Source organism: Calidris pugnax, unplaced genomic scaffold (assembly GCF_001431845.1).
Source record: "Calidris pugnax isolate Ruff unplaced genomic scaffold, ASM143184v1 scaffold44, whole genome shotgun sequence".
Lineage (NCBI taxonomy): Eukaryota > Metazoa > Chordata > Aves > Charadriiformes > Scolopacidae > Calidris > Calidris pugnax.
The window spans coordinates 44,463,099-44,476,938 of NW_015094506.1; the positions used below are offsets into that span (position 1 = coordinate 44,463,099).

A 13,840-nucleotide genomic window follows, 5' to 3' on the forward strand; every position below is an offset into this window, starting at 1 on the left:
CGGCGCCGCGGGGGGGGAAGGGGCGAGGGGGAGGATGCGCGGCGCGGAGGGGCCGGAGGATGCTGCGGGGAGGGGTGGGGGCGGAGGGTGCTGCCGCGGGGGGCCCGGCGGTTCCGCTCCCTGGCAGATGCTCCGACCATTGTGCTTTTGCTGTTGCAAATAGAAACACTGCTCACCTCCTCACCTCTCCTCCTCCTCCTCCCCCCGCCAAACAATAAATGCACACCCCTGGGCCCTCGGCGCTTCCTGACTCTGCTTCTCTTCTGCAGGTGTAGATCTAGAAGAGACTGGAAAGGAGGGTGGAAAAAGCAGGGAGGTTATGAGGCTTAATAAAGAAGGTAAGTGGCTAGCGCTGGCACACCTCTCTACCTGTCTGTCTCTTGGTGGCTGTGGATGACTGCGGTTTGGCCTTGACAGGGTAGTCTGATAGCATGTGGATCTCTCTGCTGTGAAGAATGTTTCAAGGTTGGATACACGCAGATGACTGTCACTGTGTCAACTTCTTTTGAAGTAGGAGTATAACAGGTGTATGCGTGCGACTGACAGACATGGTAAAAGATAAGGCGATTTTAAGTCAAAAGACAACGACGCATCAGTGGCCATATTGGATTTTTTTCGAGGACCCTGTCCCTTCTTGGTGCAACACTTCACTTGCTTCTGCGTGAAGATAAGCACATAAACCCGTGCATCAATTTTAAATGTTACGTTATCATTGGCGACTGTAGGTAGTGAAAAACATTTTCACTTGTGGACAAAATGGCCTGTTGTGATCTTTGAGTTCATTCATTTTACCTCAAGTCGCATTTTATTATTTCATTCTCACTGCCGAGTGTGACCTACAGTCAGCTGAGCAGCCAACGTCTAATCTTATCTTACATGGGACTAAGCCATGCATATTATACAAAACCAAATATAATAGGTCACTTGGGCCGTAAGGTTCTCTGGTACCATAAGTGTGAACAGGCAAATTCCAGGCTAATGGTATTTGTTCATATGCCATGCCTGACACAGCTCTTGTCAGTTGCAAGAGGAGAAACTTTAGTGGTGAGTGTAGGCAAATCAAATCCACACATTTTGTTTGCAATATGTGTCCTTAACATCATGCTGGGGTAGTACCTAATGCAACTAGTGAAAGGATTTGGGACGTATTTTCACATAGGTTTCTGTTTGTTCTGTTGAGAAAGTAGTATATGTATATATACGACCTTTCTGTAATGAAAAATATTTCTAGTGAAGTAAGTTCATAACAAACAATCCCATCATAGTGAAACTTCGGTGTGACTTACTGATGCTGAGAGAAATCCCGCTATTACCTGTAATGTCGTAATATATATTCTGCAATGATGTTAAGTTTCTCGTTATGTTATAGTTGTCATTACACGTGCGTTTAATTTTAGCATCTTGGCAGCTTAAAGGAATCTTATGTTTTCTAAACAAGCTCTTGAAAAAAGAATGAATTAATCAGTAACGTAGATTTGTGTGATAAACTATAAAATTGCGTGGAGTACACATTAAACAAAATTATTTAAAATACCATAAAACCTCCCTTTTGAAAGACCTTTATGGAGATGCCAAGCTTGATTGTGTTCCTATCTTGATTCTTACGTGCCTGAACCTCTCTTTTTTGCCAGCCCAAAAATAAGGTAGAGGCAGAACTGGTATTTTCATGTAGTGTATTTATAGGTAACAGGTTCAAGGCTCAAAGAGCTTATATGTCTATCAGTAACATTTAATTCAAAAGTAATTGAACAAAAATCGTGCTACTGGAGCTTGGCCTTCATAAGAAACTTAATTTGTTGAGGTTAAATCTTCTACGTCTAGAAGTCTTTGGACACAAATTCTTGTTTTAAGCTTACTTGAGACATAAAGACTGAAACACGACCGTACTCCTTAGTCCATACCTAATATGCAAATTATTTCCTAGAATGATTCAGTTTAGATTATCAGATCTAGTCTCTCATTGCTTATCCGGGGTGGGGGTGGGGGGGAGGAGGTTAGAGACTCCATCAAAGAAACTCTATTTAAACTCACTATCCAGAAAAATTATTTCTGAACAAAGTGTAATGTCATTGCTGATGTTATGATAGTGACAGGTGTGAAGCACGTACTAGCTTTTATAGAACTTACATTGTATTACTGTTTAAAAAACCCAAACTGACTGTTATATTTAGAAAATAAAAAGCTTTAGGAATTTTATTGCTTCCAAGTAGTAACTTGCTTTGGATCACTTAGAGCTTTCACAAAGCCTGAAATAATTAGTACGTGTTGAAATGTTTTTACTGTATTCACTTAAGCAGTCTGTTAATACAGGTGTTTTCACCACACCCATCTGTGTGGCTGAACACCCACTGTAAATCTTCCTTGAGCCTCACTATCCTTATTAATAAAGGTGGGGAGAATTTGAAGAGTTAGATTGGTCTGCAGAAAACATTGCTGGTGTACTTGCAGAAACACTTGTGCGCTTGTTCTGATCTTGCACACATCTGTCGTGTGACATGTTGACTTTTTTTGTTTGCTTTGTTCGTAGACCAGGGTTGTGATTGTGGTAGGTCTTGATACTCAACCCAGCTCATTTTTCTTTGCAATCTTACGATTTGAGTAGGCCTTCTTATGGCATTTTTAATGCCAGAATATTATAAGTGGTGTCTTAGAAAAATTAGACTTTACATGTATATGGTAACTGGGGGATGACAGACAGACAGGACTTTAAGGTATCAAAAATTACTGTCCTGTTTGATAAAGACAGCGTAAAATCTGATCCTGTAATATTTGTCTGCGTTTTGTCAACTTTAGTTGATACAACCAGATTTATGTGGCCCTTCACTTGCAAGCAGTTAAGCAAGGAGCCTTTTTAGACCAGTGAAACTGTGTGTGGAGAACATGGTGAAGGAAGGGGTGGGAAGATGGTGGTCTCTTCCAGACTAGGACAAGGTGTTTCACTTTTTGGTTTTGTAGAAAAAAAAATGTCAGGTGTCAAAAAGTGCTTCCAGCTAACTTCATGCCTCCATCGCTGCCTCCTTTCTGGTTGTGTACTATATGTTTTTAAGGTGATGGGCTGCTCTTCCTCCTCTGGTTGACCCAGATGGGGACCTGGAAAGCAGGATTCCCTGGTGACAGTGAGGAGAAACACTGCCAAATCTCCACCTGCCAAAGTGGCTGATACTTCTTAGCACATCCCTGGGCAAAGGGGTCACAGTCTGGCTGTGCTGTTCATTTCTGTAGTGTGAGAGATGCACCAAGGCCACATGTCCCCTCTGCCCCATCTTTAGGGCAGAATTAAAGACACATAAATATTGCTCGCTGCTTTCCTTTATTCTACAGCGTGCATGTAGGCAGCACAGAGGGAGAGAAATTTCCTGAACGTTTGTTCAGTTTTGTAGACGGAATTGCTTTTTGCATACTAATACTTACTTCATGTTTTCCTTTAGCAAATGCAGTATGTCCATGGTTGACTTTTCCTGGCGTGTAGATTTGGGGAGAGAGGACTGCAAAGTTGCAAGTGTTCACAGAAAATGAAAAATTTTATGCGTAGATGTTTGTGCCAGAAAAATAAACTTATCTGCCTATCTAATCAGGAAGCAGAAACAGTATTGTGTAACTTATCTGACAAATCACTACCAACCAACCGGCTTAGCTAAAAGAAGGGTTATCAGAATTGGAGAAGCATTTAGAACTTATATTGAATTTTTAAAGGTTGAATGGCATGTTTGAAGAACGGAAGATTTTCTTCTACGTAGCATGCTTAGTAAAAGGAGTCTCATTTATTTGTCAATTTGTGTCCTGTAAGAAGTCACAGTAGCTGTATGCCTGAGATAGGTACAGTGATCTTTTATTATCAGTCATAATCTGTAACTGATTTTAAATTAATTTTGGAGACTTATGTTTTATTTCATACAGAAAAAAATAGTAGAAGAATGTGAATTTTGTTGTCTTACTTACAGAACTTTTATTAATAATAGATTTAGCAAATGTGCAAGCATTGAGTACTGAGAGTATCTTTAGGTAGGCACAGGCTGTAGTGGAGCAAAAGATATCCCATGTATCTTCACTAACTACAGCAGGGTTAAATATGACCTTTGGGATTTAGATCAGTATCTGGGTGTTTGGTGTCGTAGTAAACTTCAGTTTCTCAGTTCAGTGGGTTTGTATTATTGAGGTTTCAATCTGATGATGTGTGTGTTTTGTCTTAGGTAGTCTTTTCACTGACGATACTGACTCATTATTGTTTAGTGTTAGGGATGTTACATAAATAATTCTATCCTGTTTTTCTGATGTGTTAAATTTGAGATTCTCTATCCTTATTGTGCATCCCCAAATTCGACCATTTTACTTGATGATTACACATGCAAACTGGAGTTTTAAATCTGTCGGGTAGTTGTTTACAATATATTTTACCTATTTTGACTTCCCACATCAATATCTGATGGAAAGCTTTTTGGTAAATCCTTTGGCAACACCAGAAGGAAATTGAAGGGATACTGATTAGTTTTGCTTTCAGTATTTTTTTGTTCTTCAGAAAAAATATCTTGATGATTTTGTCATTCTTCGTGCAAAATAAGAAGCTTAAGGATGTTAGGAGATGGTAGAGAACATTTCTGTAGGAAAAAAAGCATGTAGTGTACAATGTTCTATTTTTTGAAAAGCAAGGGGAAGAGAACTAAAATTATTTATGAGAAGATTGTGAAAGAAGAGGAGACGACAAAACCAGCTGGTTAATGTAAGCATAGGGATTGGAGTTGATTTTTTTTTTTTAATTATTACTTATTTTTTTGTTTACTTGTGGTTTCCTGATGGTGCTGTTTGTCTCCTTTAAAAGCATATCAAACAAAAATTGAAGAATAAGACATTCTTCTTTTTCTTAGCCGCCTTCATCTTTCACCTTTTTGTGGTGGCAGGGGGTGTTGGAGAGGGCTGAGAGGGAAAGAATAAACATAGTTTTAAACACATACCCCAGAAGAAAGAGTTGAGGTCATTGAATTTAGGCTGACTTGGTTGATAATTTGGGGTTGGTGATGGTTTTGGTTTTGCAGTGGGCAAGAGAGAGGTGTGAACGTTGTATAATTTTCTTTCTCTTCCCTGTGAGCTAATAAAGGTCTTCCAGAGATATCCGTTTAAGAACAAGTGTAATATTCAGGTGGAGCTTGATGAGTAAAATAACTGAGAATTGGCAGGGTACAAAACTGTGGCTGCTGTCAAGAGAAACTTTTTCTTGTCATTCTTATCTTTATGTTGGGAATAAGAATAGTGAGCAAAGGTCCCCATGGGTGTTTTCCTTCGCATGAGAAATCACGGTGGGATTGAATTCTGGAGTGCATTCTAGTGTTTAAATGTGTGATCAGTTTAGCGTATGATATCTGACTGACTTTTTTTATTAGTCTTTTCCCCCCTGCTGCATGGACAGCTTCTGCAGGGGCGTGGTGTGGCTCCTAGTTGTGGCTGTCACCTCATTTAATGTGTCTCAAGGAATGGTGACAGAGGAAGAATGAAACATTATGTATGATTGTGCCCAGAAATTTAGTCAGAATTGTAGTTTATCCTCATAGTTACATAGTTATTTTTTGAAAGCTGTCCTTTAGTTTCATCAACCCACACACTGGATAAAAAGAGTGGAGTAATGGTAAGGCTCTCTGATCAGACATTCTGTGTTTTGAATCAGGATTAAGATGTTTTTGAGTATGTATTTAAAGCTGTTGTTCTATAAATGACTTCTTTAAAAATTCTGGTTCTGTTAGGTGGCACATATCTTGATGGAGTTCAGGTGATATTTCTCCCAGTATTTGTGCAACAGTAATTCTGAAGAGGTTAGGTCTATTTTAATTTAAGGTACCTCTTTTGAACACTGGTGGGGAAACCATGTGTGGTTTTCAGTCAACTGACACCACTATCACTAAAGATCTGTCTCTGACATTCCTTCTACTTGTTGTAATTTATAACAGGACTTGAGAGAGGGAAGTGACATGTTTACTAGAGCATACCCCAAGCCCTGTTGTCACCACAGTGAGAAAGTGAAATGACTTCTTGTATCTCGTTTGGATTGAGATATAAAAACATACGTGTGTTTTCTGGTTGATCTGCCTTTCTGTGGTTAATAGTTTATAGATGAAATGCAGGCTTCCATATATAACAAAGACTACACAAGAATTGAACCATTTCCACTGTGGAATGGAGTAATTTCCTTGAAATGGACTTTTTGTTCTTAGTTAATTAAAAATTAGACATTATCAGGTTCGATTTTACCTTTGGGGCAAAAAATGTTAGCCATTGAACCAAAGCTGAGGTGTATGAGATGGGAGCAGTGGAAAATACTACAGAAAACATGTTTCAAATCAGAGTTTAAGTTGTGGATCACAGGAGTTCTGTAGGCACCCAGTGTAAGTTTCTGATAGTCCCAGGGAAAGTTTAGGTTTATAACACTGCATGCATTATTAAGAAAGATATCCTTCCATAAAAATAGTATATAGATATGAGTATTTCTTAAAGAGTTAACTGCACCATAAGGGCAACTTGTTATTAAGAGTAATTTTGGAAGAACTAGCAAGAAAGATTTTCAGTTTATATGGGCATGGATTAAGTTACTGGATCTCTCTGTCTTCCAAGTTCAACTTGATGCTTAAGTTCTTCACCTTGTCCTTGAAAAAGTTGATTCAGGAGTTAGTGGTGCAGGATGCCAGGTGAAGCTGGTGTCTTTAGGTAAAAAACCTGTGGTGAATCCTTTCATGATATAGTAAAGGTGTTTGACAGAGGTCTCTCAGCAAGCTTATAGCAAGAAGTCTTTGATGGTTCTTTTGCTGGATGAGAATGATAGATGCTGTGTGGGTAAAACCATCTAGTCTTTTTATCATGTTGCTGTGCAGCTGTCTAAGTTGACTCAGATTGGAGATGTAATCCTGCTCAGTTACTTAAGACTGCTGTGGGGCAGAGGAAAACCAAGTATTGCATGCATCATTTCTCTCTTTTTCCTTTTTTTTGTACCTTTTTATAGTTGAATGTTGATGATTTTAAGGGAGTGGTTTTGTCGTAACTTGTTGCATGGCTTATTAAAAGTTATTCTTGAAAGCCACTGATGTTGCTGGAGAAGCGGTCTTTCTGATTGCTCTTGGTCTTATATTCAGTTGTTATTATTCAGCAATTTCCTTTCATAAATTACTAAGTTGCTTTAATAACGCAGCCCTTAAGCCCAACACATCTTCCTATTTATCTGTATTCTTGACAGCAGTTAGACTTTAGAATTATTTGGTCTTGCTGCTTGTTGGTTTCTGTGTACATGCATTTATGAAATGTGTGGTGTTTGGCAAAAAATAAGCAGAGTTTGCCGAGATCAGAAAGAGCATCAGCCAGAAGTAGCAAAGAACTTGAAGACAAAATTCTAGATTCTGCCCAACCACTGGTACCAAAGTACGTCTAGTGCAGTTTCACTTAATCCCCAGGCCCCTCCTGAATCATCTGTAAAACGGAAGCAGTTGTATTGTGACAGAGCTGTGCACAGCACACAGGGGCTGGAGGCTTGCTTCCCTTTCCGTTCCCTTGGAGCAGGTGTTCAGCAGAAGAGACAGGAGGGAGACTGATGAAGTAACAGCAAGACATAAGAATGATTGTCAAAGGGCAAGAGTTCATGGGGTTTGGTTCTGTGTAGTGATCTTAGCTGTGCTCTTTTCTTTGTTTGCTTTGTTTGTAATTTTTTTCTAATGTGCAGTGTTTGATGCTTTCTGTATAGTCAGTCTTTCTCTTCCTTTTCCTACTGCAGGGGGCTAGACAGGGGGTGGGCAGATACTGGGAATTGGAAATTATATTTGAACACTGCTAACATCATATAAGTAATGGTTGTTGACAAGTTTGTTGAATCAAAAGCGTCTTCTCTAGCAAGACAAAACAGGATGGACTGAACCTCTCCAGTGGGAGAATAAAGTGACTTGAGCTTGTTGTTGTGCTGAGCTGAAATGATCAGAATGGAAGCAGAGATTTATAGAACAGTAAATAATCATGTGTGTTCATCTTTGGATCTCTGATAAGTATTCTGTCCTCAAGTGGCCTTTAGGCTGGCCTCTTGTGATTGTCCAGATTAGCTAGATTATCAGGTGGTAGTTAGCATATTTAGTTATTTTTTTAAACTGCTCTTAGCTGCGTGTCATTGAGACAGGATGCTACTGATGATTTAAATCTGAAAAGTTTGTTGGACCCACGCCACCACAACAGCCACTGACAGAGCCAAAACCTTGTTTGTTTGGGGTTGATAATGGAGACAGCCAGAGGACAATGGTCTGCATGAATATAAGTAATTCATCTGTTACTGCCGTGATTAGGGAGCCAATATTATTATTTGCATGATCCCAATGCCTAGCAGCCCCATCAGTGACTGTGCAGGGTACCAGCGCAGGGAGGAAGGGGTGTATGCGTTTGTGTTGTGAAATTGTTATGCTGCAGAAAACTAATCTTTTAATATATGACAAAGCAGAAGTTTTAATATTGACAAACAAAAGCACTTAGGTGCTAGACTAAATTTAACTAAAGCTAAAGTGGCTTTCTTAGAACTGTGGCAAAGAAAGCATTATGGCAATGTTCAGAGGGCAGTGAAGTAGTTTTGCAAAAGCTTGGAAGGTGTCCTTACTCAAGTGTGGAAGATGACCTGAATGAAAATTCAGACTGGTTGTAAACCTTAGTAAATGGATACTTACATCATGAGTCAACTAGAAATGTGAGCAAATGGAGTGACAGCAAGTGGGCTGTGGACAGTATGGTATAGATAAGACAGAGGAGCCTGGAGAGCAAAGGTGAGTCATTCCCAGTGTTGAAGGCTGGAATGAAGGATTGCGCATAGAAGGATACAGAGACAATACTGGTAGATTAGTATGACAATATAGAGGAAATAACTTTTGGAACAATGTCAACAAGCAGAATAATGTTTGTCTAGACAAAAAAGAAGAAAATCTTAGTAACTAATGTGAGATGAAGGTCCAGACAAACCTTTAGCTCTGAAAACATTTAGAGAGGACTTTGTCCTAAGGACACAAGACTGGAAGAGTCATGTAGATACGGCCATAGCCTGAACAAACAGATCAAGAGAGAAGTCCCTGTCAAAGATGACATAGTATTTAATATCTGAATGATGGGCAAGATGATAATGCTGTCCACAGCAATCAAGAAAGGAGGTGGAGAAAAGAGGGTGGGAGAGGTGAGATCTAAGTTCTTTTCTAGCTGTACTGAGCTGAAGCTGACAGCTACTTAGTGATAGAAGGTGTCAGAAAGATAGGCTGAGATTTTTTTAATTTAGAGACCTGTCTCCTTAGGAGCTGAGTTTGTGGATGAAATTTCCAGACATAAGGGAAGGGACAAAAGATGTAGCTCAATGGAGCCCTACTAGAAGACAAAAAAGCAAAGAGGAGCCTTCTGGTTACCTGCGACGGTGGTGGTACAGGGAGGAAGGGAAGCAGGAGAGAGTAAAGTCACAAAAGTCAGGAAAGGAGAACAAATGCTTCAAAAGGAGAAATGCATATAATTTTTATGAAAAACACACAAAGGTTATAGATGGTGGAAATGGTTAAATTATTTTGATGTTGCAATAGTAAAAGGGTTTTAGACATTTTAATGAAAATGGTTTCAGTGTGGTACAAGGGACAGCTGAAGGGAGTTCAGGCTGAAGTTAATTTGTCTTTAAAAGTCTAATTTGTTATCGAACAGTTCATTAGTTCATAATGAGCTTAGAGGTGAGAGAAGGATAGAAGGAGAGGTAGTGTGGCTAGAGAAGCAAGGGGTCAGAGGTAGATTTCCAAACATGGGAAGGGCTTGCTGTGCTGCTGTTCTGTCAGAGCAAGAGGAGAAAGGAGATGGGAGGTGTGGGGTGATGTGAGTGCGGCGAGCAGGAGGAGTGGGACAGATGTGTTTAGTGTCTGTGGTACAAGGAGGAAGGGAGAGCCGTAATGAAGAGAAAGGGAGTGGGAAGGGAGAACGTGAAATGATTATTATGTTTTCTGGCTTTCTCTTGGAATAAATATTTGCAGTCTATTGTGGGGAAAGAAATGGATACAAGAGAGAAGGTTTGAGGAGTGAGTCAAAAGTAGGAGGAAGAAAGGCTGAAATTGCAGGTGTGGGTTCAGCTCAACCGGAGGAATAGCACAGCTTAGTAAGCAGCAGGAGAGAGAGAGAAAATGTGCAATAACCTCATTTCCAGACTGTTTTCCTTTTCCACTGCAAATTCTAGGGCACGCAAGAATAAAGTGAAGGAAATGGATATTTAAGATGAGCACGGGTTCAGGATTGGTGAAGCTGGGCCTAGTTGTGAGAAGGAGAAGCAAAAGCCGTCAAGGGTGGAAACAAAAAGGGCAAAAAATACTATGTCAGTGTGAAAGAGGGTGGAGTCCTGGGTATCAGAAGTAATGGGATGGGAATAATAAGTGGTACTGAGAGAGTAAATTGAGGCCATTAAGTATATGCCAGGTCAGCTTTTGAGTCAGGTTCTCAGATGAAAGATTCTTTTGGAGATGACTAGAGAAAAGACTGCTGGCAGTTTTTGTGCTCTATGGTAAATTCATGCTTGAATCCATACTGTGCCTTTGAGAAAGTTCAAAGCCTTGAAGAAGAGCAGCATTTTGGAGAAATCCAGAGGCCTTTTCTCCAAGAAGAGAGAAGAGTGTAGATCATGGGGGTGGCAGCAGAATGCTTCTATGCTTTGGTAACTGGTCATACCTATCACATCGCCTGATGGACATGAACTCAGTTTGCTTGCTGGTTTCTTGTTCACTAGTTCTGCTCTTTGCAGTGCATCATACATAGATAATATGTCTAAGTGTTCTGTCACGTACTGTCACTGAGCTTCCTGCTTTCAGAGCCAAGACAAGGCCATAGGATTTCATGATCATGGACTGGGTCCCAGCTGATGTTGTACCGCACAGGGTGTATCATCGGAGCTTGGGCACGGTGCTGCAGTAAACATGGTTGTACGGCTTTTGCTTGTCCTGCAGGAAAAAGCAAGCTTGTTGCTGTCTACGTGCTACAGGCAGGCATGCTTTGTGATACAGCACTTTTTAAAAATTATTATTTATTTTTTTAAGAAAGCAGGACTTTTTGATTTTTGAGCTGTTATATGGAATGGCTGTCATTCATGATGCAGGGTCTTCAGTGCTTAAGAAGTTAATCTGAGGTTTTCATGTCTCCTTAGTAGGTCTAAACATCTGTGTAAGGAAGGAGACAGGAAGAGGAGAGTGCTGCAGGAAAGAGTTGTTTGCTCACGCACAGAGGATTGAGCTGATCCTTTGACTTAGAAGGTTTTACGCGTTCCCTTGCCTGCCTTTCCCAAGCAACTTTCTGCCTGTCCCTGTATGTTATTAATATTCAGTCATCCCAACAGCTTATACCCGTTGTCTTGCAGAGTAACTGAGGAAAAAAAAAAAAAAAAAAAAAAAAAAAAGTCTTCAGATTTTGTCTTCAGGGTCTCTCAGGGTTTTTTGTGCACTATCATAAAGTTTTGTGATTCTAATATATATTCATCCTTTCGTTTTATTTTTGGCTTTTTAGAAAACTTGGGGAACCTTGGGCAAATATACTAAGAAAACAAACACATGGCAATGGAAACATATAAAGAGAAATGGGAGAAAAAATGTATAAGCTCTTGAAATTATGGTGAGCTGTGTGTAAGGGGCTGTACATTCTATGCTTGGTGTGTATTTTCTTCAGCTATTCTCATAACTCACAACACACTGGGTGTGAACGTTACCAAGCTTTGTAGGCATTTAGATTCTGAAAGGGGTAATGCAGCTCTACATATTTTTGGATTTCTTGTTCATCAGAAAAAAATATTCTTGGCTGCATCTCTGAAGGGGGGAATGCTACAAGTTTTATTTTGTGGCATTTATTATTGTTTCCAGCTTTTCAAGATACCTGTCACTATTCTGATTGTTTTCCAAGCTCTTTTGCAAGTCAAAGCTATTATAAGCTATTTATCGCTTTCCTGGAAGGTCAGAGTTTATCCTGAATGTGAGTTTTTGTGTGTTGGTTTTTGTTGTTTTCTTTTTTTCAATTTATTGTTATTAAGGATACATTTGGAAAAGCTCTAAAGAGATGTGTAACGTGTTCAAATGGTGTAACTTATAAAACTGGTAGCTTTAAAAAACAGTCAGATATGGTCTATGTTTCAGAGAGCTTATAATGCACTTTAGACAAAGCCATAAGGAGTGTATGTTGTGAAGACAAAAATCAGTCTATGAATGTTGAATAATTTCACGCAGGCAGCTATTTTAAGGAGGAATTTGAAGGAGGCAGAGAATAATTAGTTGATGTGGAGGAAGGAGGCATCAAAGCTGATAGTATAGCATACAGGAAAGTAGTGCACAGAAGAGATTTCTAGTGAAAGCAGTTTATTTTTACAAATAAAATCTCCCCCTTTTACTAATATTGTCTTACTGTCTTGGAGCTGGAAAGTGAAACTAATTGTAATTGCCAAACTGCAAAAATAACATAAATATTGAAAGATAAATCTTAATCTTCCTTAGCTCTGTTCCCTAAACATGCCCTCTGTTCTTCAAATACTTAAACATTCCCTTTTTTATTAGGCTTCAACCTCATCTGTTCTCTTGAACGGTGCCCTAGTTTTGATACTAGACAGAAAGTGAAGAGAAGCTAACACATTGTGTATGCAACAACATTTATCATTCTTTCATACTCCTCCTGCTGAATTAGTTCTCTTATGCCCATTTGTTTGTACATCACAGGATCAGAGGATAAATGACATGAAAAATTCTGAGCTGCTTTGACTCTTATTATGGACTTTCAACCTTAGAGTAAGTCTCTTGTGTCCAAATTCTTCTGAAGTTTGAATTTATTTCAGGAGAACTCCTTGAATGTGGGCTTTTCATGGCAGATTTCTGACCTGCCATATGCAAGCATAGAGAGCTATGAGAATAATACGCAGAACAAGAGGGCCTTTAAAAGCTTTTTTCATTTTAATATTATGAGATTGTGAGAGAGAATTTCCCTGTGTTCAAAATCATGTATTCAAGTTGCTTTGAGTAATAATCGGACAGTGTGTGCATATTCAGAGGAAGGGTATGAAATGTCATTCATGTCTACAGCCCACCTGTCAGTGTGAGGAGAGGCAGAGAGGGTGAGTGAATGGGATGAGAGAATAAACAAGTTGACTACTGATAATATTTATAGATCACCTTTCCTTGGAAAAAGGCCCAAAGTGTTCTACCAGGTATATGCAGAAATTAATCCATTTGTCACTGAAAGGGTGCAGGGGCATCTTTGAATGCAAATATGGCTTCTGCTGAAAGCCTAACCCTACCTGCACAGCAATTAAATGAAAGAACGCTGTAAACCTTCTGTGTACTGATAGGGTGTAATCCAGTCCTCACTGAAATATGGTATTGCGTAATTATTTGGAAAGGAAAGGAACAACACCTGATTTCTAGATTACAAAGAGAATACAGGTACGTAGAATGTATTTCTTATTAAAAAACCAAGCAAAACACAAAACAGGCAAAATGACCAAAGCATGTTACCCTTCTCTGTGAGAGGTCTTGACAGGCTTTACTAACTAGCACTTTGTTTACCAGTTTGCAAAAGGTGATGCACCCATTGACCCCAGATTTTGCTCATTAAATTTAAACTTTCATCAAAGACTGCCATCTTTCAAAATACATTGTTGGTGTTAATCTTTCAACCAAAGAAAAGTTACTGAAAGCAAGTTTATTAGAATAGGGCAGTTCTTATGATAGTGGAAAAACCACAGTACTTCACTGTATTTTAGCCAGTCACCACAAGTACTAGTGGGGTGCTTTTCTATCTTTTTAAAATTACTTAAAAGTAGAATTTGATGTTACCACTCCAAAGGGTAGTCTACTTGCTC

The 13,840-nt window shown here is 39.3% G+C and overlaps 1 protein-coding gene across 3 annotated transcripts in view; it reads left to right on the forward strand.

Annotated features, from left to right (window-relative positions):
* The first annotated feature begins 111 nt into the window (after positions 1–111).
* Positions 112–13,840, forward strand: part of ATXN7L1 (ataxin 7-like 1) — a 116,706-nt gene continuing 102,977 nt past the window's right edge. For all 3 annotated transcript variants that reach the window (XM_014963826.1, XM_014963825.1, XM_014963827.1), the window contains exon 1: positions 112–338. In XM_014963826.1, the coding sequence (XP_014819312.1) occupies positions 320–338 (19 nt within the window). In that variant the 5' untranslated portion in view covers positions 112–319. The remainder of the gene's footprint in view (positions 339–13,840) is intronic.